Genomic DNA, 23,303 nt, shown 5'->3' with positions numbered 1-23,303 from the left:
GGCTGGGTTTTTAAACCCAGCCTTTAATTACTGGTGTCCCAAGTCATTCCATGAAGCTCATGAAGTTACTGGTGCCCCCATAATGATTCTTTTAGAATGCCATTGCCTAGACTTATCATACTAAATAAATAACTCTTGCCATATCTGTCATTAGAGGGATACTTAGTATGTGTGTGTTAAATTGCATACTCAAACAAAGAGCTGTTACTCTAGCCTCACAAGCACTCAAATTTGAAGTGGCATATGAAATCATACATAGTTAAGGAATGAAAAATGATACCTCTAAATATTTATTAACGTGATATATTTGTCTTCCCTTTTTTATTCACAGATGCCATGTGGAATGAACAGGAGGAAAAGGCTGAACTTTTTACAGATAAGTTTTGTCAAGTATGTGGAGTGATGCTACAGTTTGAATCACAAAGAATTTCACATTATGAGGTAGGTTAAAAATAATGGGAATAGGGTCTAAAGCAGATTTTTAAATGTAGCAAGTAAACGTCCCATAAGTCATCTTACTTGATTGCTATGAGAATCCTGTGAAAAAGGTAGTGTTATTTTCCTTTGATGGATGAGGAGACTGGCTCAGACAGGGATGGTAATATACTACTTTAAGTTTGGGGAATTCAGACTTAAACTCAGTCTTTTTACTCCAAAGCTTGTTTTCTTTTCTTCACACCACTCTGCCTCACTTTGTATCCATCAAGCCATCCACCCTTGTATTAAATATAAGGGAGGCATTATGAAGCTTGCATAGGAAACTATTAATGTGAATCAAGGGATATTATGTAGAACTCCCAGAGTCTTCCTTTATAGCAAATGAAGACTATAAAAACAAAACAAACCAGTCTTGCACTTGATTGAGCCACATGTTTTTAGACACAGGAATGTAGAATCCTAGAGCTAAAAGAGAGAGTGTTTAATGTCCTTACTCTCTTAGTTTATAGATTAGAACACTGAGACCCAGAGGGTTAACACTTCTCCATGGCTAGTCACTGGTATGACTAAGCCTAAACATGATTTCTTCTGATTTCATATCCATTGTTCTTTCCCTTCATTTGGTGTTGCTTCATGTTTCTACATCATCTGATGAGCTGTTGGATTTCTTTCATATCTGGTATCTAGGTTACCAAAAATACTAGACGCATTCAATTAAAACTAATGTAATGCCAGTTCTACTTTTTTAAACACCTCATCTTGTTCTTCCTATTGCTAATCTTATTGGTAATTATGTTTTAGTCCTAATGTTTGTTGAAATTAATTTCCTATAATTACAGATAGGGAAATTGTGTTGACTGTGCATTGAGAGGAGGTGGGGTTAAGTCTTAACTCCACCACTGACTAGTTACATAAGCTTTGGCAAGTCACTTTACCTTTCTGAGCATGTTTCTTGGACCTGTAAAATGAGAGTGGTAAAAATCTCTTACTATACTTGTGAGAATTAAGTGAAATCAAATGTATGAGAGTGCCTAGCACATCTTTAGACTCCATAGATCAAAGATTTAGAATTAGTAACAGAGACAGACAGTCAGGGGGCTCTGTGATAACTACAGTTGATCCATTTGAACCATTTTAATTTACATTGGAAAAACAGCTTTTTATGGAATCATAAAGTACTATTCAGTTTAGAAAATAGGCCAAAATACAGGAAAATAAATATAAATTATAATTCTATCACTTGTAGTTAACCATTATTGAATTTCTCTTTTGCTTCTGTGATTCCAATATGATTTTTGAACACACACATACATATACACATGCAGTTTTGCAAAAAAAGATGCACAGACTCTCTCAGTATAGTACTGTAAAATATAACAGTATTGCAGAAGTTTTGAATTTTAATTTTAATATTAATATTTCTTTTGTGTCTGTGCTTATGTGTTTAATAAACCATTCTATACACTTTTGTCATATACTTCCCTCTATTTTCTTCTAAAACTTTGAAGATTTACCTCTTATGTTATAATCCATCTGGTATTGATTTTTGTGTATAGAGGGTGACAACAGGTTTTTCATATGGATAGCCAGTTGTTCCAGCACTATTTATTGTATAGTCGATCCTTACTTTACTGATTTGTAGTGGCACCTCTATTGTATGCTAATTTCCACATACATATTGGTTTCTTTTGAGGCTTTTATCCTGTTTTATTGTATTGGCCTGGTTTCCTATATCTACAACAATTTCACCTTTAAAATAAGTCACGGCTTTCAAATAAGTCACAATATCTGTAGAAGAAATTTATATGACATTAAAAAATTTTGAATCATAAACTAAGTTAAAAATATATGCCTCACATTAGTTGATATTTATAACCTGTATAACTAACAAAGGATTAGTGTCTAGAATATAGAAAGGACTACAAATCAATTAGAACAAGAAGCAAATAGAAAAATGGGAAAGTGATGTCAACAGTCCATGGAATAGATACTCAACTTCACTAGTGATCATCCAGGACATGCAAGTTAAAATGATAATAAACTATCATATAAGAACCATAATACTGAGAAAAATTAAAATTTAATAACACTTAACACTTCAAGATAATATGGGGAAACAGACACTCTCATCGCTGCATTTGGAGATGTAAACTGCTTCAAAATTTTATAATACCTGGTAAAGTTGAAAATCCACACTCCTTATAGGCCAAGAATTCCACTTCTAGGTATCTATTCTAAAGGAGCTTTTGAACATGTATATTGGGAGATCTATTTATATATGTTAATTATAGCAATGCTTGTATTAGCAAAATAAACTGAAAGATAATTGTCCTAAACAGGGAACTGGATAGGTAGCATATGGAGTAGAATATTATAGCATGAATGAACTAGAGTTGTATGTATCAATATCAATAGATCTTATAAATAAAATGCTGAGTTTTAAAAAGCAATTTGAAAAGAATATGTATCAAATGATTCCATTTTTATAAAAAAATTTTACAAGATAGTAATAAATAAAACTATGGATACGTGTGTGTAGTAAAAGAATAAAAGCATGAAAGGAAATCAGGTACACCAACTTTAAGAGAGAGAGAGAGGAAGAAAGGATTGTGAGCATGAGGGTATAGGATTGTATCTGTAAAATTTTACCTCTTTTAAAAAGGAAATTTGAGAGAAATGCAACAAAGTGTTAAAACTGAGTAGTGGGTATGGGTTTTGATTATATTGTTTCCTGTTATTTCCCATACAATGGGTATATTTCACATTTTAAAATTATGTAGACCATTTGTGACAAACCCACAGCTAATATAATACTGAATGGGGAAAAGCTGAAAGGCATTCCCTCTGAGGAATGGAACAAGACAAGAATGCCCACTCTCACCACTCCTCTTCAACATAGTATTGGAAGTCCTAGCCAGAGCAATCAGACAAAGAGAGAAATAAAGGGCATCCAAATCAGTAAAGAGGAAGTCAAACTGTCACTGTTTGCTGATGATATGATCGTTAACGTTGAAAACCCTAAAGACTCCTCCAGAAAGCCCCTAGAACTAATAAAAGAATTCAGCAAAGTTTCCAGATACAAGATTAATGTACACAAATCAGTAGCTCTTCTATACACCAACAGCAACTAAGCAGAGAATCAAATCAAGAGAGCTCAACCCCTTTTACAATAGCTGCAAAGAAAAAATAATTTAGGAATATACCTAACCAAGGAGTCGAAAGATCTCTATAAGGAAAACTACAAAACACTGCTGAAAGAAATTATAGATGACACAAACAAATGGAAACACATCCCATGCTCATGGATGGCTAGAATCAATATTGTGTAAATGCAGTCTACAGTAAATTCTGTGCCAAAAGCAATCTACAAATTCAGTGCAATCCCCATCAAAATACCACCATCATTCTTCACAGAATTATAAAAAACAATTCTAAAATTCATATGGAATCAAAAAAGAGCCCACATAGCCAAAGCAAGACTAAGCAAAAAGAACAAATCTAGAGGCATTACACTACCTGATTTCTAACTATGCTATAAGGCCATAGTCACCAAAACAGCATGGTACTGGTATAAAAATAGGCACATAGACCAGTGGAACATAATAGAGAACTCAGAAATAAACCCTAATACTTAAAGCCAGCTGATCTTCAACAAAGCAAACAAAAACATCAAGTGGGGAAAGGACACCCTATTCAAAGGGTGCTGGGATAATTGGCTAGCCACATGTAGGAGAATGAAACCGGATTCTCATCTCTTACCTTATACAAAAATCAACTCAAGATGGATTAAAGACTTAAACCTAAGACCTGAAATTGTAAAAATTCTGGACGATAACATTGGAAAAACCCTTCTACGTAATGGCTTAGGCAAGGATTTCATGACCAAGAACCCAAAAGCAAATGCAATAAAAACAAAGATAAATAGCTTGGACCTAATTAAACTAAAGAGCTTTTGCACACCAAAAGGAACAGTCAGCAGAGTAAACAGACAACCTACAGAGTTGGAGAAGATCTTCACAATCTGTACATCTGACAAAGGACTAATATTCAGAATCTACAACAAACTCAAATCAGTAAGAAGCAAACAAACAATCCCATCAAAAAGTGGGCTAAGGACATGGATACCACCTTACTCCTGCAAGAATGGCCATAATCAAAAAATCAAAAAACAGTAGTGTTGGTGTGGATGTGGTGAACAGAGAACACTTCTAACGCTGCTGGGGGGAATGTAAACTAGTACGGCCACTGTGGAAAGCATTGTGGAGATTCCTTAAAGAACTAAAAGTAGAACTATCATTTCATCCAGCAATCCCACTACTGGCTGTCTACCCAGAGGAAAATAAGTCAGTATTTGAAAAAGATACTTGCATACGCATGTTTATAGCAGCGCAATTCACAATTGCAAAAGCGTGGAACCAACCCAAATGCCCATCAATCAATGAGTGGATAAAGAAACTGTGGTATATATACACTGGAATACTACTCAGCCACAAAAATGAATAAATGAACAGCATTTGCAGTTATCTGGATGAGATTGGAGACTATTATTCTAAGTGAAGTAACTCAGGAATGGAAAATCAAATATCGTATGTTCTCTCTGATATGTGGGAGCTAAGCTACGAGGATACAAGGCATAAGAATGATACAATGGACTTTGGGGACTTGGGGGGAAGAGGGATAAAAGACTACAAATATGGTGTAGTGTATACTGCTTGGGTGCTGGGTGCACTAAAATCTCACAAATCACCACTAAAGAACTCACTCATGTAACCAAATGCCACCTGTACCCTAATAACTTATGGAAAAATATAATTTTAAAAATAAATAAAATTCTGTAGAGAGAGTGATTATCTCACATGATGTGCTCAAGAAATGTTAGTTTCCCTTCCCCCTACACCAACACCTTAGTTATTCTTACATATTTGGCTATATATTTGTTAGAGATTATTTCTAATGTCTCTTAAACCCAGGAGGATTTCTTTTCTCACTAAAAGAATTTGTAAGGTAGGTAGTAGAGGGCTGATATGACAGCTTTATAACATTATTAGGGACCTAGGCTTTTTTTTTTTTTTTTTTTTTTTTGAGACAAAGTCTCACTCTGTTGCCTAGACTGGAGTGCAGTGGTGCAATCTCGACTCGCTGCAACCTCTGCCTCCTGGGTTCAAGTGATTCTCCTGCCTCAGCTTCCTGAGTAGCTGGGATTACAGATGCATACCACCATGCCCGGCTAATTTTTGTATTTTTAGTAGAGACGGAGTTTCACCATGTTGGTCAGGCTGGTCTTGAACTCCTGACCTTGTGATCCACCCACCTCGGCCTCCCAAAGTGCTGGGATTACAGGCATGAGCCACCACGCTCAGCAGGCATTTTCTGTCTTTCTGCTCTGATGAACTGGTTTTCCTCCTCAATGTCCACCATGGTCCAAAGATGACTATTGGAACTCCATCCTTTGTATCTTAATTCCAAAAGCAGCAAGGAAGAAGGGTAGAATAAGGGATTATGGCCCAGTCATTTAAGGAGGCTTCCCAGAAGTTCCACATAACACTTCAAATTATATCTTATTGACCAGAATCTAGTTACGTGGATACATCTTGCTGAAAGGAAGGCTGAAAAACATAGTCTTTTAGCTGGGTACATTGCTCAAGATCTGTAACTAAGTAAAAAGAAGGTATTTGATATTGGGCAGCAACTAGGAATCCATTTCAAAAACAAGAATCTAAAAGTTGTTAGCTTCTAAATTTAGCATTATTTTCATTTTAACTGACAGAGATTTGAAATCATGTGAGTCTGCTCCAAGTTTGACTAAATATATTAACACACATGAGTGCCATCCTCAAATTCAGAAAGGTGTAAATTTTGAATGACTCTTTTATTGAATAAACAAAGTCATATTATATCTTTTTTCAGGGTGAAAAACATGCTCAAAATGTTAGTTTTTATTTTCAAATGCATGGGGAACAAAATGAAGTGCCTGGTAAGAAAATGAAGATGCATGTTGAGAATTTTCAGGTGAGTGATGTGTGTCGGTATTGTGTAATTCTAAACTTTGAGTTATTGAATCTTTCTAACAAGATTGTGCCTATTTCAGGTGCATGGGTATGAAGGAGTCGACAAAAATAAATTTTGTGATCTCTGCAACATGATGTTTAGCTCTCCATTTATTGCTCAGTCTCACTATGTGGGACAGGTCCATGCTAAAAAACTGAAGCAATTAATGGAGGAACATGATCAGACATCTCCATCAGGATTTCAACCAGAGATGGGTAAGGTTCCATTCACCTCCTGATATTCAATGAAGGATCTACCTATCATGTTTTGTCTAACTCTGCCATATCCTTTTTATTGGGGGAGACTTTCACCCCAGTTGAAATAACTTGATTATTATTCTTCTTCCCAGTTAATCTCTGTTTCTGTCTTTGTTATTTAGTATGGAGATTTTAATTGCTAGTTGATTTTTAAGAAATGTTATGACCTCTCCTTTTCAGTTCACCAAATTGAAACAAAAGCAAGTGATTTGCTATACTGCTATAAAGAAACAACAGTAAGCAGCTGGAGCTCTGTCCATTTCTAATCAAATAATAAAATCTTCACTTTTTACTTCTTCCCCTTGGTATCTTTTTTGCGTTAGTATTTTCCAAAACATCTCATATGAGTGTTCAAATCAATGTCTTCACCATAATATAATTATGTGTTTCCTACTAACAGTAGGCAAAAAAAGTTACTGACTCTTTCTGTTATGACAGCCTATTTCTTTCTTCCTATGAATATAAAGTACTACTAGCATCATCAGTTAGTTATTGAGTACTTATTTTATGTTAAATCCTAAAGAAACAGGGAATTATAAAACATTGCGTCTTTCCTTCTTCCAGTGATGTTGGGTCACCAGCACATATGAGAAAACTGACTCAAAGTTACCCAAGATGTCAGAGTATACCCTGGAAAACCCAACCTGTATTTTTATAAATGCATGTGCTAGAACAAAAAATGATGATTAACCCTCTGTAATAAATAATTTACCACATTCTTTGTAGCTTCAGCACTTTAGGACTAAGGCATGCCTGGCATGGAAAATTCACCATGATACATCAATTTTGAACTCATAGTCACCCAGCAAAGTCAATGCCACGAGATATGTTATTAAAACTTTTATTTTCTTAATAAATGAAGCCAGAATTGTTTTTTTTAATTTAGTCTCTAATTTTTATACATTTTTTCGGCCTGTCATTCAAAAGATAAGATAGCATCAGTGTGCCCTAAAAGAAAAAACATCTTATAAAACTTTTATCTTCAGTCCCAAGATTTATCAACTTGGGCTCAGAGAGGAGGATAAATAAAAGAGCTGTGAAATACTGGAATTGTAGGAACATGTATAGTTTTATAGCCTTAAACAACTGCATCGATTTTATTCTGATGCAAACATCACAAATGTAGAGTGAATAGATGCCTTACTTTGTTACTCAAGAAAGACTAACTTAGAAGTTAGTATATGTTTTATCCTCACTATTTTCAAAGAATCGTAAGATGGCTATCATACTTTCACTGATTTTTTATATGAATATAGTTAGGCAATGCCTAATACAGAATACTTCTTCCTTCTCATATCAAACTTGGTGACAAATTCATATTCACATTTCCATTCTCACAGAAGGAAGTTTTTTTTTTTTTTACTTTAGAAGCTTTATCCAGCAGCTATCTGTTGAAAAAAAGAGTCCAGGGAGTGGGTTTTTAGAGAATTCTAAATTTCCCTAGTACTTTACAATAAATGCAGTTCTAATATCTGAAAATGTGTTTATCCCTTCTTATTACAACTATTTCAGCAGGAGTGCCTCTTACTACTTCTGCAGAGTCAACCTTCCTGAAGCCCCTTCCTGTCAAGCCTCCTCCAGGTGGGATTAAAGACAAGACTATGCCTTCCTCTCCCAGCAGTGATTTGGGTTTGAGTAATCCAAACAAATTTTGCAAGCTCTATCCTGCTTCCTTTAATAGTCCATTAATGACCTAACAACATTATGTTGGGGAAAAAAAAACACAAAAAAAATGAAGCCAGGGAGACATTTGTAGACAAAATAAGAGAGAAATCTCTTCCAGCAAAATCAAATGCAAATGGTAAACATAAAATTATCCCAAAACTTTTTTATAGGAAGTTTGTATTTTATAAAGCATACTAGCTTATTTGCATACCATTTTACTCTTATTGAGTGAGAGGTTGATAGTATTCATGGAATCATAGCATTTTATAAGGACTTTCAAGTCCATCTAACTTGATCTGTTCATTTCCTAGGAAATGAGAACCTGAATGGTTTAGATGACCCCTGTCGATTTTAGTATCAAATATAGGAATTCTCATGGTTTCATGTTATTTTAGGTAAATAAGGATCCTTAGGTACATACATAAGGAAGCATTTTAAATTAATATCATGTGGTTATATCATTTTTTACTAAGTATGTTTTAAGTGTCTCTTTGGTGCTAGGCTAGTCAGTCTTGGGAATACATTTCCCTAAAGGAGCGAGCGTGTAAACTAGTTAGGTTAATAATACTTCACTGAAAGAGCCAACAGAAGCCTTTTTGTGTACATTTTTTTGTTAACTAGATGAGTGAAGCATAATGGTCCAGAAAAATCTTCATATATTTAGATGATTTTCAGTGGATAGAAGTGGGAAGAAGAAAGGGTGAACCAAAGGGCTTGGAGCTAAGAAAGAGTGGCAAGAATTCAGGCACAGTAAAGAGACTGATCCTGACTGGAGTGATCCACTTGCTCTTCTAACCATATTTTTTTTTTCATTTTTCCCCCCACAGGCACCTTCTCACTACTAGTGTATTTTATTCCCCTTTCATATTCTCTCTTCCACCCACTTCTTTTCCTCCACTTACTATTATTTTTCAGTTCTTTCTTTACCCAGCCTTTCTCCTTCATGTGAAAATGTTCATTCTTCTCTCCTCCTTGAAACTCTATTCTTTGTCATATGTAACTCTTTATGCTCTGGTTCTTCTCTATTGCTGTTTCTTTTTTCTCTATGGACTCTTGTTTTATTCATTACCTAGATGTAGGTATTCCCATGGTTTCATTCTTGACCTTACTCTGCAAACACAATTTCTATTTCCCTGGTTTCATTTCTCATCTGTATACTTATGACCTTTCTGTCAAGCATTAGATTCACATATCCAAAAGGCAGCTACTGCTTCACCTGGATGCCTCATAGCCATTTCACATCCACCTAGTCATTCAAAGTAGAAACCGGCAAGTAACTATGAACCCCCAAATACCACCTTCTTCACTTCGTGTATCTAATGAAGCACCAAGCTGTGACTCTTTTACCTCCTGAATACTACTCTCCCCTTCTCTCCAGCCCTACGCTTCCCACATTAGTTCAGGTCCTCAAGATCTTTCCTAGAGGTTTACTACTCAGAGTGTGGGTTGTGGATCAACACCATTGGCATCACCTGGGAACTTGTTAGAACAAAGACTCTCAGGCCCCACTGCAGACCTACGGAATCAGAATCTGCATTGTAACAAGATCTGTAGGTGATTTGTACTGAATAAGTTTTGAGAAGCGATTGCCACAACCTCCTAACTACTCTTTCTGTCTCCAGTTTTGTTTCCCCAAACCCACCCCCAATTTAACCACTAGAGTGTTTCATTTAAAATGTAAGTATTTCCATGTCATTCCCCTTCTTTAAAATCCTTCATTGTTCCTTCATCTTCTAAATATAAAATCTAAGCTTCATAGCTCTCCACCATCTTGTTTCTGCCTGCCTTCTCCAGGCTTATCCCCTGCTACTTCCTGGCATGATCTGTGTGGGTCAGTACCTGCAAACCACATATGGTTTCCAGAAACTATTACCCTTTTTTTTGTGTCTATGTCCTCTTTCATGCTGCCACTTTGTCTGGAATATCCCCATAACACTTCTCCTGGCTAACTCCCACTCATTCACTTACTTCAAGGTTAATCTTATGTGCTTCCTTAACCTGCATTTCTAATTATCTCTTCCTGTGTCTGTCTCCAATTAGAATGTATGGTGTTTGAGGCAAGGGACTTCATCTAATTCATCTGTATTTCCAGTGCTATAGATAGAAACTGGCACAGAAATAGGCCCACTTCAATAGAGATTAGCTTAATATATGTATCAGAGAACTATTAATTTTCTTTATTTGTTGAGTGTTTATCCTGTTTTCTACTCTTTCAGGTTTCTACTTAGTGTGATTCAGCATATCCCAGCAAGTTACATAGAGATACGTGTTTTTATCTAGTATTATGAAGAATGTTGATTTAGGCAAGTGTAGAAATGCAAGTGATAGGGTTTCTGAAAATAGGAGTATATGTTCAGAGAAATGACAACTTTCACTTGTTAAGGTATTTTTCCCGTTGCTAGGTTGAGTGTATCTGAAATAAGTGGCTTCTAATTTTGTAGCATTAGGTAAATTTGAACTGAGTTTTAACTATGAGAAGTGTGTGCACTCCTGTCACTTCTAAATGGGGAGGGCCGTTTTGGCACTCTGAAGTTTTAATGTTATTAGAATGAGGAAAGAAGGATTTTGGTGAAATTCTCATCTGATGGTGGAGGAGAGGGGATGATCATCAGCATAATTTTATCCAGTCGTTGGAATCACTTTACATTAGCCTCTGAAGCAAGAGCTCAGCATATTTTCAACCCTGCCTTGGCTCTTTCATTTTGAGAGTAGTAAACATTTGAACATTTAAAAATACCTGGAGAATTTTAATTAGCTAATGAGAATTTCAAAGAACAGTAACAGCAGATGCCCTCATTACAAGTGAGCAAGTGGTAATAATTTAACATATGCCACCTTAACTGTTTCACTCATCACCCATTTTCTACTGTCTGCTTTCCTCTCCATCTGCTGTTGTTTATATATGTTTCTCCCATATCTAATCTTTCTCTTTTTCTTCATCATTCTCACTGCTTTCTTCATATCCCTCATCCAGCTCAGATCTTATTAGCACAGGAATGGCTACCATAACGATATGGAACTAAAGTATGTATGTATTTTTTATTTATTGTATTCGTTTTGTTTATCTTACTAATTTTTGGCCCCATTATTGCACTTAGATGCCTCACCTTCACCTGTAACTCAACATACCTGAAATGGAATTAATAATCTCTACAATCAACTTGAATTTCCCAAATTTTCTGTCTTTGCTAGTAGTTCCAATGTTTATTATTCACCTACACTTGACTCTTTGAGGGTATCTTTGACTACCTGATTATCTATATTCTATCCATTAGCAAATCTTAGAACTATTTCTCCTTTCTGTAGCCCTTCATTACATTTCTACTACCATCACCTCACACCTTAATGCTGTAACAACCTTCTGGAAAGCTTTACTTGTACCTCATTGTTATTCTTTCACTCCCTAGTAGCAGGATTTCATCCCTGGATCAGTTCCACCCTCTACATTTTCTACTTCTGCATAAAGCCTACTGAGTGATGCTATGGAAAATTATAAAGTATAGAGATTGGGTATGTTTTCAGAGTCTTGGTACCTAGAGATTGGGTATGTTTTCAGAGTCTTGGTAGCTAACCTCTTTGGGCCTTTAGTCCTACTTAATCTGTTTCTTTTTCCTTCACTTTCCCCTTAGCGACAATTTTAAACCTGTATCATTCTTCAAGACTCTCTTCCCCTGCTCTACATTCCTTCTCCTCACACTTCTCAGACAAGCTTCTTTGTGATTTCATCGAGAAAAATTTGGCCCTCAGATGTGGATTACTACCAAGTATCTTGGTTTAACCAAACCCTCCTGTAACCCTGAGTTTTCCTTTAACTACTACATTCTCCCCTTCCCTTCTTAACCAAGTTTTTTTTTTTTAAATGTAGTCCACTCTTACTGTCTTCACTTATTATTTACTCAACTCACTGCCATTTGTTGGCACTTCTTCCCTCAGCCTTCACACCACCAGTCTACCACCTCACTGTGACTACTGCTCACAGTGCCAAAGTGACTTCTAAATTTGTAAGTCCAATGAGCATCTTTATTTAGCTCCTTTGACATCACTCTCTCCTGTTCATTCTTATAATTTGCTGTCCTTTGCTTTGGTGGACTTTTCATAGGCTCATCTTTTTCCACCATCTTTCTTTAAAGAATGGCATTCTCCAGGGTTTTATCAGTATGTTGCTATTCCTGTGCCCACCTATACATTATCTTCAGGAGATTTCATCCAGTCTGATTATTTTGACTATCCACCCGCATGTTCTGACATCTCCAAAATCTCTCTGACCTATCTTCTGCCTTTCATACTCCTGTATATAACTACCTGTTGGACACCTTTACATGAAAGTTTTGTAGATATCTTAGACCCTGTGTTCAAACTTACACTATTCACCATTGCCTACTCTCCCACCCATTAAAACAACACATACATCTGAAGTTCCAATTTCAGTTAATGGGATCACCACCCACCCACTTACCAAATTAGGTTTCTGGGAATTATTTTAGACTTCTCTAGATTCTCTCCTCTCCACTATCCCTCACATTCATTCCGTCACTAACTTTTGCCAGTTTTAAAGTTAAATGTTATGCCAATCTCCCTGCTTCTCTCTACCCCTACTGAGACCTATCTAGTCCATGTTTTCATTATGTCTTGCCTGATCTCCTTACTTCTAGGCTTACTCTTCTTAAATTAATCCTTTGTATTGCAGCCACAGAAGAGACTCATCTAAAACACACAATTGACCAACCACGTCACTTAATACACTTTGAGGTTTCCCAAAGCACAGAATAAAAAATTCGGGCTCCTTAGCATAACATATAAGTCTTTCTTTGACCCATTTTGCCTCTTCCCATCTCTTTCCCTTATGTTTTACTCTACAACAATTCCAAAGTTTAAGAAGTTCGTGTAAGCACTTCTATGCTATTTTCATGAATTTTTGTCCCTAAAACACTCTTCTCAACTCTTTTCAGGTTAACTATTCATCATCCCTCCAAGTTTAGCTAAGACATTATCTCTTCCAGTAGCCTTTTTCAGACCCCCATAGTATGCTAAGTGCTCCTGCTTCTTTGTGCTTGCATACCTCTTAAACATACCTCTCTTACTTTTACCAAGTGAGACTGAAATATTTTGTTCATGTATCTTTCTCACACTGGATTTGTGAACAACTTGGCTGTTTTATTTATCTTGTATCCCTGGCATCTAACCTGATGCTTGGTGCCACAAAGGTATTCAGTGTTTGTTAAACCGATTATTTGGATTCAACATATTGTGCTCATTTCTATCTCTGCCATACAGGAAATTATTTTCATCCCCAGAAATGCCCTTACCTGCTTTCTTACAAATTCAAATCCTTTCTGTCCTCAAAGATCCATCACAACTTCCCTTACTGTTCTGGTTCTTTGTATTCTCTCCTTTCTCTGATTTCTCATAGGCTTTACTGTTCATTGACAATTGCATCAGTTATAGCCCCTCAAGGGAATTAGCTTCCCTGAGACAAAGGATTATATTTTATTCTGCAGTATCCTTCTTAGTGCTTTATATGGTAATGAGGACATAATTTTTTCTCAATTCATATTTGCAAATTGTTTATTGAGAGGCAGTGTTGTATAGAGGGATAAACATAGATTTGGAGATATAGTCACTTGCCAAGTTGCACTACAGATTCCTCTGGTATAAAATGAAAATAATGTAACTCTACAGGATTGAATAATAATTAACTGAAGTAGTATATATAGTACCCATCACAGAATAGGTTTGTAACAAATGTTAGGTTTGTAAAAATATTTTGTCCTGTCATAATTTTAAAATAGGTAAATTGGACGTTTTCTATTTTTCTTTATAACATAAATTCCATATTCACATGCAGTTTTTTTCCAACTTTTATGTTAAGTTCATGGGTACATGTGCAGATGTGCAGGTTTGTTATATAAGTAAATGTTTGCCATGGTGGTTTTGCTGCACAGATCATCCCATCACCTAGATATGAAGCCCAGCATCCATTAGCTATTCTTTCTGATAGCTGCAGTTTTGATTATGTGCAGCTCTCAATTGGCTTTTCCCCATTTAAGATGTGAGACCAGTGGTTCTCAACCTTGACTAATTAGAATCATGTGAGGAGCTTTTAGACCTCCCATTGCTCAGGCCATCCCTCCAATCAATTAAATTACTGTCTCTGGGAATTTAACATTCGTGTTTTGTTTTCTCTTTTTTAACTCCCTAAGTGATTTTTATATGGAGTCAAGATTGAAAATAGTATTAGACATGCACTTTCCCAATTTATACTTTGAAAACAAAGACCTTAGTTCAGAGACTTATGAGATAGGGGTATGATTAGGGGAAGAGTAGGCCCCACAAGTTTTAGGTTAGTGAAGATTCTGAAAGGTACAAGCTGTAAAGGAGCCTGAGTTTCTGGGTGAACTCAAACAACGAATCCTAGAAGGGCTGAGAGCAGAACAGCCAAGAACAGAACAGAACTGTGGAGTAGTCTCTGGAATAAAAGAGTGAAGAGTTTAAGAAACAGAATGGAGGCAAGCCCCAGGAGGATTCAATCAGGAATTCTGACCTTGGGGCCATGAATAGGTTTCATATCTTCACAGAAAGGGTTTACGCAACTTTTATATATCATTTTCTGAGATATCTGAATCCTATAAAAAGATAAAGAACATCAATATGTGAAAAAGCCAAGGGCTAAGGTAATGGTAATCAGACTACAGTTCTAGAAATGCCCCTCTGGATCTTTAATACATGACTGGCAGCTCTTCTAAACCTTTGTATTACCTCTATTAGAATATTATTTCTGATGTAATTTGTAGAGAAAGCAGGAACTGAGGAGAACACTATATACAGTATACTTTATAAGCATTAAATAAATATGTAAAAACTCTGAAATATAATCTGAGTTTATAGTCATAATGAAGATTATTGGCCCAATAATCTAGGGTAGAGTTGTCCAATCTTTTGGCTTCCATGGGCCACACTGGAAGAATTATCTTGGGCCACACATAAAATACACTAATGCTAACAATAACTGATGAGTTTAAAAAATCACATAAAAATCTCATAATGTTTTAAGAATGTTTGTGAATTTGTGTTGAGTCACATTCAAAGCCACCCTGGGCCACATGTGGCCTGTGGGCTACAGGTTGGACAAGCTTGATTTAGGGCAAGTGCTCAACAGTGGCTGCACAGTTAAATCATAAGTAAAGCTTTCAAAAAGTAAGGATGCCTGATTCCACTCCTAGAGATTCTGATTTAATTGGTCTGATATGGAGCTGTAACATCAATATTTTTAAATTTTTCCATATGATTCTAATGTGTAACCAGCATTGAGAAACACTAATCCAGAGGAAACCAGGACTCCTGCTTATCTTGCACAACTTGGGTGCCCTCAAAATATATGGTATTGGCAAAGTTAATCTGAGCCTAAGTTCCAGCACCTGTAAAAGATGGTAAGAATTTCCTGAAAGAGGTTGTTGTGAATATGTCCTCTCCTGGGTTTAGTCCTTAGCTTTGCAAGAAGTCTAATATCTTCAAGTTGATCAGCCTCAAATCAGGGACTCAGTAACCACAAACTTGAAAGTGGCTGATAAAAAACTAACTGGAAAGATACTACTTTAATATGTTTCTCACAAAGCCTGTGATAATCATTTGCCATATTTGTGATCATAGAAATTTCTTGTCCCTGCCCCAGAAGCATTGAATCATGTTCTCCAGGGGAGAGCCTGGGAATCTATATTTTTAACTGACACCCTAGGTGGTTTCCCAGAAGTCTGGGAAACATTGTACTTTAAGTTATTGTATTGTCATTCTGTTATTGATTTATGGTAAGAGGAGATACATATTTCCATTTCCTAGTTTTTCTTGATGTCTGTCATCCAGGGTATCCTTTTGTTGGTATCAAAGAATATGAAAAACCAATTATAATCAGAAAGTGACTTAGTACACATGAAATTAGAGCATAGAAAAGGATAGTTTTGAGGGATCATTTCATTCAGATTTTGACATAACCTGCTGAGTTTTCCTAGGCCCGCAATAGTCAGTAGTGTGCAACCTCACGTTCTTCAAAGTCAGCGTCTTTCTTTCCCCTTGCAAGCAGTCTTCTGTTTCTATGAATAGTCTTTGCTCAGACAAGGCCAATATACTTGATAATAATTAATTTAGCTTCTTTTAAATGATTAGGTGACCTTTTGGTTTAAAAGAAGATTACCATTGTTGTCCCTAAAGTCTTTGCAGGTACCAATTTATTTCCTCCTCCCTAGGGTCAGAATGATTTTATATTTGGCTTATGAAATGTATTAATTTGCTTTTTCTGATCAAAGATAAAGTGGAAGATGATGAGATTTTTAAAAAATTAATGTATCCCTTGCTTCTAATTCTACCTATGAAGCAGAATAGTGTGCTAGTTACTATATAGTTGCTAGTGTATAGTTTTTGACTCTTTTGAAGTGGTAACTAGTAGTTTTGTTTTAGAATTTTGCTTTCAGCTTTTATCCTGAGAGTGGGGCTCACTGAACCTCTCTCCTTTCTAAAATCTGTGGAAATTACTTTTGGTAACTAAGGCACTGCAGTGATCTCAGGTAAGAGAGTAAAAAATTTGCCTTTATTTGTTTTTAATGTTTTGGGACGTTTCAGGTTTTGGTTGGGTGGAAACAGAGTTGGGGCAAACAAAAAAAGGTTGGTTAAGAGATTCAGAGGCAAAGGTTGGTTGGCCATGCTAAATTTCAGGTGTCTGTTGCACCTCCATGTAGCAACAGTCAGTAGACAGATAGCAGATTCTTAGGGAAGAAGTTAAGCTAGAGAAGCAGTGTGGTGTAGTGAAAAGAATTGTGGGCATTCAATTAAGAGGCGTGGCTCTGAGAGGCTAACACTACTACTAACTTGCTCTGTGACTTTGACAAAGTCATTTGACCTCTCTGGGCCCCATCTTTATTGGAAAATGTCAAGTAGATGGTCTCTAATAAATTCTTGTCCAGTTCTAACATTATGTGATTTTAAATGTATACTGACCTTCTTAACTTGAACTCTTTGTTTTTTCAGCATTTAGTATGAGAACCTATGTTTGCCATATTTGTAGTATTGCTTTTACATCTTTAGATATGTTCCGGTCCCATATGCAAGGAAGTGAACATCAAATTAAGTAAGTATTTTTGCTAAAATTTTCCTATGATGCTAAAGACCAGAGCTTCTAGTCAAGCACTCTTCAATGTATTTTACAAACTTCTTAGGCATTCATGTCCCTATGAGTTAAACCTGGATGTGGTTGGTAATATTCGCAACATGTTGCATACTAGTGTCCCTCAGGGAGTTCTAGTTTTAGTTCTAGTAATGATAGTGTACTGGCAAAGCTGGCTAACTGGCAACCCTCCTGACTAGAGAGCAGTGTTCTTTGGAGAGATGCTAAAGGATCACTCTCACACTAATCACACAAATTCAGAGAATTTCTGGAAGGTTAGCTTGGTTCCAGGGATTCAGTGATCCAGTCACCATTTTTCCAGTGCTGTATAGTGGTTAAGAACAAAGGTCTTGCTATCAGATGGACCTGGATTAGAATACCAGATCCATTTTTCTACCAAGTGTGTAACTTTGGTCAGTTCTTATATAAGATTGTTATGAGGAAATATAATATGTGTAAGGTGCCTGCCCTGGCACATAGTAGGAGTTCAATAAATATTTAGTCCATTTTGTTCTGTTATTTCAAGGAGAGGAGAATTGAATGGACAGTTGGAGATTGGGTAGTTCAGATAGCAGAGGGTATTTGACTATTTATCTTTGTATTGATGCTTTTAAAGTCAAGACATAGAGCCAGGTCTGGTGACTCATGCCTATAATCCCAGCACTGTGGGAGGAAGAGCCAAGGAGTTTGAGGTCAAGTCTGGGCAACATAGTGAGACCTTACCTGTACCCAAGAAAAAAGAAAAATTAGCCAGGTTTCGTGGCATGTACCCATCATCACAGCTACTTGGGTAGCTAAGGTAGGAGGACTGCTTGAGTCCAGGATGTTGAGACTGCAGTGAACCATGATCACACCACTGCACTCTAACCTGGGCAACAGAGTGAGACCCTGTCTCAAGAAAATAAATAAAATAAAATGAATAAAATAAAATCAAGACATATTCTTTCTGTTACATTGTTTTATTGTAGTAGAAAATATTTCTATTATTTGTATCTGAATATTTAGAAGCTAAATTGTCTGACTTACCCAATTAACCTAAATTTACATTCCTTTTTTTCATAGATGGGTTCCTGCTATCTTGCCCAGGATGGAGTCCAGTGGCTATTCACAGGTTCCATCATAGTGCAGTACAGCCTCAAACTCCTGGGCTCAAGAGATCCTCCTGCTTCAGCCTCAGTAGCTGGGAATACAGGCACACACACCACACCTGGCTAGATTTATAATTTAGATTTTTAAAAATCTCAATATTACAGAATAAACACCTATCACATTTATAAGATATATATAAGGAATTAATGAAAACTTTAAAAATGATATAACATTCAAATCAGAGCATCTCTCAGGACATTAAATATTATTATTCCCTACCCATACATTGCAACATGCCTTAATATTTTTAGTGCTACGACAACATCAGATATATCTGCTACTTTATACCCTTCTTCCCTTTCATCCTGGGCCTGAGGAAATTTCCTTTTTTTTTTTTTTTTTTTTGGATAAAAATTGTGAGGTACCTGGGAGATATATCATTGTCCATGCTCCTTTTTGGGGGCATAAAAAGTCATGATTTATGGCTTTATAATGAGGTAGGTTCTCACTGTCCATGCTGCTTTTTTGGCATAAAAATTCACAATTTATAGCTTTTATAATGAAGTAGGTTTTTAAAATTTGGGTATTTGTTGTTTTTCTTTTTTCAGACTAATACTTTTAAGAGCAAAGAAAATACTTAGAATAAAACAATCTAATAAGAATTTTCTACTGTCTTCTTTACAGAGAATCCATTGTTATCAATCTAGTGAAGAATTCAAGGAAGACACAAGACTCTTACCAAAATGAGTGTGCAGATTACATCAATATGCAGAAAGCCAGAGGACTAGAGCCCAAGACTTGTTTCAGAAAGATGGAAGAGAGTTCTTTGGAAACCCACAGATACAGAGAAGTGGTCGATTCCAGACCCAGACATAGAATATTTGAACAAAGACTCCCATTTGAGACTTTCCGAACATACCCAGCACCATACAATATTTCACAAGCAGTGGAAAAGCAGTTACCTCATTCAAAGAAGACATATGACTCTTTCCAAGATGAACTTGAAGATTACATCAAAGTACAGAAAGCCAGAGGACTAGATCCAAAGACTTGTTTCAGAAAGGTGAGAGAGAACTCTGTGGATACTCGTGGGTACAGAGAAATGGTTGATTCTGGACCCAGATCCAGAATGTGCGAGCAAAGATTTTCACATGAGGCTTCCCAGACCTACCAACGACCATACCATATTTCACCAGTGGAAAGCCAATTACCTCAGTGGTTACCAACCCATTCAAAAAGGACATATGATTCTTTCCAAGATGAACTTGAAGATTACATAAAAGTGCAGAAAGCCAGAGGACTAGAGCCAAAAACTTGTTTCAGAAAGATAGGAGATAGCTCTGTAGAAATACATAAGAACAGAGAAATGGTTGATGTCAGACCCAGACACAGAATGTTGGAGCAAAAGCTCCCATGTGAGACTTTCCAGACCTATTCAGGACCATACAGTATTTCACAAGTAGTGGAAAACCAGTTACCTCATTGCTTACCAGCTCATGACAGCAAACAGAGACTAGATTCTGTTAGCTACTGGCAACTCACCAGAGACTGTTTCCCAGAAAAACCAGTACCCTTGAGCCTTAATCAGCAAGAAAATAACTCTGGCTCATACAGTGTAGAATCTGAAGTTTACAAGCACCTCTCCTCAGAAAACAATACTACTGACCATCAAGCAGGTCATAAACGGAAACATCAGAAGAGAAAACGACACCTGGAAGAAGGCAAAGAAAGGCCAGAGAAAGAGCTGTCCAAACATAAAAGGAAAAAGAGTTATGAAGATACAGATTTAGACAAAGACAAGAGCATCAGACAAAGGAAAAGAGAGGGGGATAGAGTCAGGGTCAGTTCAGGAAAGCTTAAGCATCGAAAAAAGAAAAAAAGCCATAATGTACCCTCTGAGAAAGAAGAACGTAAGCACAGGAAAGAGAAAAAGAAATCTGTTGAAGAAAGGACAGAAGAGGAAATGCTTTGGGATGAGTCTATTCTTGGATTTTGAATATTTAGTTTTGTTTACCCAAGGTTGAATTGAAAAAAAAAAACAAAACAATATGGATTTAGAAAAAGACAGGAACATCCGATGAAGGAAAGGAGAGGTAGATACAGTCAGTGTCACTTCAGGACACTTAGTTTTTGTATAAAATTTTAAATTGAATTAAAAGGAGGAAAAAAAAGCCTAAACTTAACCTCTGAGAAAGAACATAAGAACTCAAGGAGAACATAAGAGAAAAGGTAACCTGTTAAAGAAAAGACAAGAATCTATGTTTTGGAATGAGTCTACTCTTGGGTATTGAACTTTTAGTTTTGTTTGCCCAAGGATTAATTGAGGAAATCAGCTAAGAAACTGGACTTAGACAAAAGCAAGAAGATCAGATGAAGAAAAGGAGAGGTGGACACGTCAGTGTCACTTCAGGAAAGCTATTTAAGAAAACTTGAAATTTAATTGAAGAAACAACAACAACAACAAAAAGCCTAAACCTAGCCTCTGAACAACACTAACATGAGAACAAAAGAACTTAAGAGAAAAAGAAACCTACTTAAGACAGAAGAGACAGTGATTTGGGATGAATCAACTGTAGGATTTTCAACTTTTTAGTTTTGTTCCTTCAAAGTTGAAGAAAAAAAAAGTTTGGTTTTATAAAATTCATGTTATTGGAATTTTTCTAGGTGGATGGCTACTTTAAATCTCTAAAAAAGCCAAGTGAAGTAAAAGTATTCAATATGCCTTTTCCTCAAGTTACTTTCCTTCATTTTCTTAAAAAAGAAAAAACATTATTAAATGTTTCTCACATATCTCACATATAATGTAATTTCCCTAAATGAAGTTGTCTCTACTTCTGCTCATCAAATTGCTGTGATAGTGAATTATTTACTCATGAGAGATAATTTATTTTAAAGGACAGAATTACCAAGCATTACAAAATCAATTCTTTGCTTGGTTTTGTGTTAGTGTTGGTGGTATTTTATTGTTGTTTTTCTGTGTTTATGTGTCTCAGCTTTCTCCAAGGAATATGTATGAAATAACTTACTGATTTTTTCTTTGTTAAATCTAATTTGCAGTGTATTTTTGCATTTTCTAGTTCTGAAAGTGGAAAAATGAAACAGTCTATAATAAACTTAGATGATATATAGTTTTAAAAAGCTCTCAAAAAGTACTGATATAAAAAGTCAGTCTATATTCTGGAAATGTTTATATTAAAGTGTTTTAATTTCTACATATTGTTTTATGTAAATGATGATTTCCCATCCAAAATTATTATTTTGGGAGTTGGAGGGGCAATAATTAAACACTTGGCACTTAATACCTCTGGGGAGATCACACTGTGAAATTGTAATAATTTTATATTTTCTACATCTTATCTCATAGAAGCTGATATTGAGTCTCAAACTCAGTTTAAGGTTAGGAAAATGTGACCAATTAGATATTTGAAACCGAAGGAGGAAGAATTTGTAAGTGGTAGAGGACCAGAGGGTGTTACCTTTGAATTTTTTGATTTTGACAGATTTTTTACACTGGTGCTCCCTTTATTTGTGAGCAGTACCACTAAGTATTTGAGGATCACAATGGGATAGTAGAAAGTGCAATGGCCTGTGAATGCAAATTCCAGGATTCTGGTCTCAGTTGCACTGTGATTCCAGAATCCAACTCGGAATCACCAGGAATATGAAAAAATAGGCTTTGTATTCTCTTTGTGTTAATCCTAACAAAAAATAAATTTATGCTCCACACAGTGACTCATGCCTGTAATCCCAGCACTTTGGGTGGCTGGGGCAGAAGAATCACTTGAGTCCAGGAGTTCAAGAACTGCCTGGGCAGCATAGTGAGATCCTGTCTCTATTTTTTAAAGATAACAAAATAAATCTAAATGGTGACATATCTACATTTAGGCACGGCATTTAATAGGTGACATGTCTGCATTTGGGCAAGGCATTTAATAACTGTTTTTGTTCTTCGCAATTTAAGTAAAATAGTAAGTGTGAGCTGAAGCATAATATGATTAATTGGGTGTATACTTAGTTGAAAAAATAGTCCTAAGTGGAATTAGATGGTTCCGAAATCAAATTTTCTTCCATGAGACTTGTAAGATTATTTTATGCTACAATATCATCCCCCATTTTAAACACATTTGTTGTATTGGTGAAAGGAGAGGGGAAATAAGAACTAGAGTAGAATACATAGACTGCGAATCACCAAGCACAAATTGGCCAGTTACCATTTTTGAGCACACCAAGAACTGCAGCACCTTTTCACAAAGTGCAAGATAAGATAAATTGAATTGCCAACATCTGTTAAATTGACGAATTCTTTCATAGAAGTTTGTGTTTAAAGTTGGAGAGGACTCAAAACTATATAAGAATATTCACTAAGATAAAAAATTACTCTGATCTTTTAAAAATAGATACAATGATTCATAAAAATTATCCACCCATTTGTTACCTATAGTAGATAAGTCATGCAAACTTTAAAAATCAAAACCATTTAAATTGTTGATGGGTTGAGTAGACAGAAAAGGATGTGGTATTGATTACAGTCTAGGGACATGCACCAGTGACTTGCTCTAGAAAAGTGGTTTTCAAAAGTTTTAAAACAATTTTTTGCCAAAAATAAATGTGACATTAACCTCACTATAAAACAAATTTTACATTAACCTAAATAC

At 35.9% G+C, this 23,303-nt stretch overlaps 1 protein-coding gene across 9 annotated transcripts in view; it reads left to right on the top strand.

Moving 5' to 3' along the window:
- Window positions 1–21,860, top strand: part of ZMAT1 (zinc finger matrin-type 1) — a 47,903-nt gene extending 26,043 nt beyond the window's left edge. For 2 of the 9 annotated variants that reach the window (XM_074030169.1, XM_065538494.1), the window contains exons 2-7: window positions 332–441; window positions 6,346–6,447; window positions 6,527–6,701; window positions 8,259–8,324; window positions 17,424–17,523; window positions 19,333–21,860. In XM_074030169.1, the coding sequence (XP_073886270.1) occupies window positions 332–441; window positions 6,346–6,447; window positions 6,527–6,701; window positions 8,259–8,324; window positions 17,424–17,523; window positions 19,333–20,644 (1,865 nt within the window). In that variant the 3' untranslated portion in view covers window positions 20,645–21,860. Of the gene's footprint in view, window positions 1–331; window positions 442–6,345; window positions 6,448–6,526; window positions 6,702–8,255; window positions 8,325–9,676; window positions 11,433–15,073; window positions 16,964–17,423; window positions 17,524–19,332 lie in introns of those variants that run through there. The other 7 variants (XM_005596083.4, XM_045384424.2, XM_074030171.1 and 4 more) reach the window with 6 other exon arrangements.
- Window positions 21,861–23,303: the final 1,443 nt, after the last annotated feature.

Source organism: Macaca fascicularis, chromosome X (assembly GCF_037993035.2).
Source record: "Macaca fascicularis isolate 582-1 chromosome X, T2T-MFA8v1.1".
NCBI classification, from domain to species: Eukaryota; Metazoa; Chordata; class Mammalia; order Primates; family Cercopithecidae; genus Macaca; species Macaca fascicularis.
Note: the sequence above shows the minus strand (reverse complement) of the source record. Positions and strands in the feature narration are given on the sequence as shown.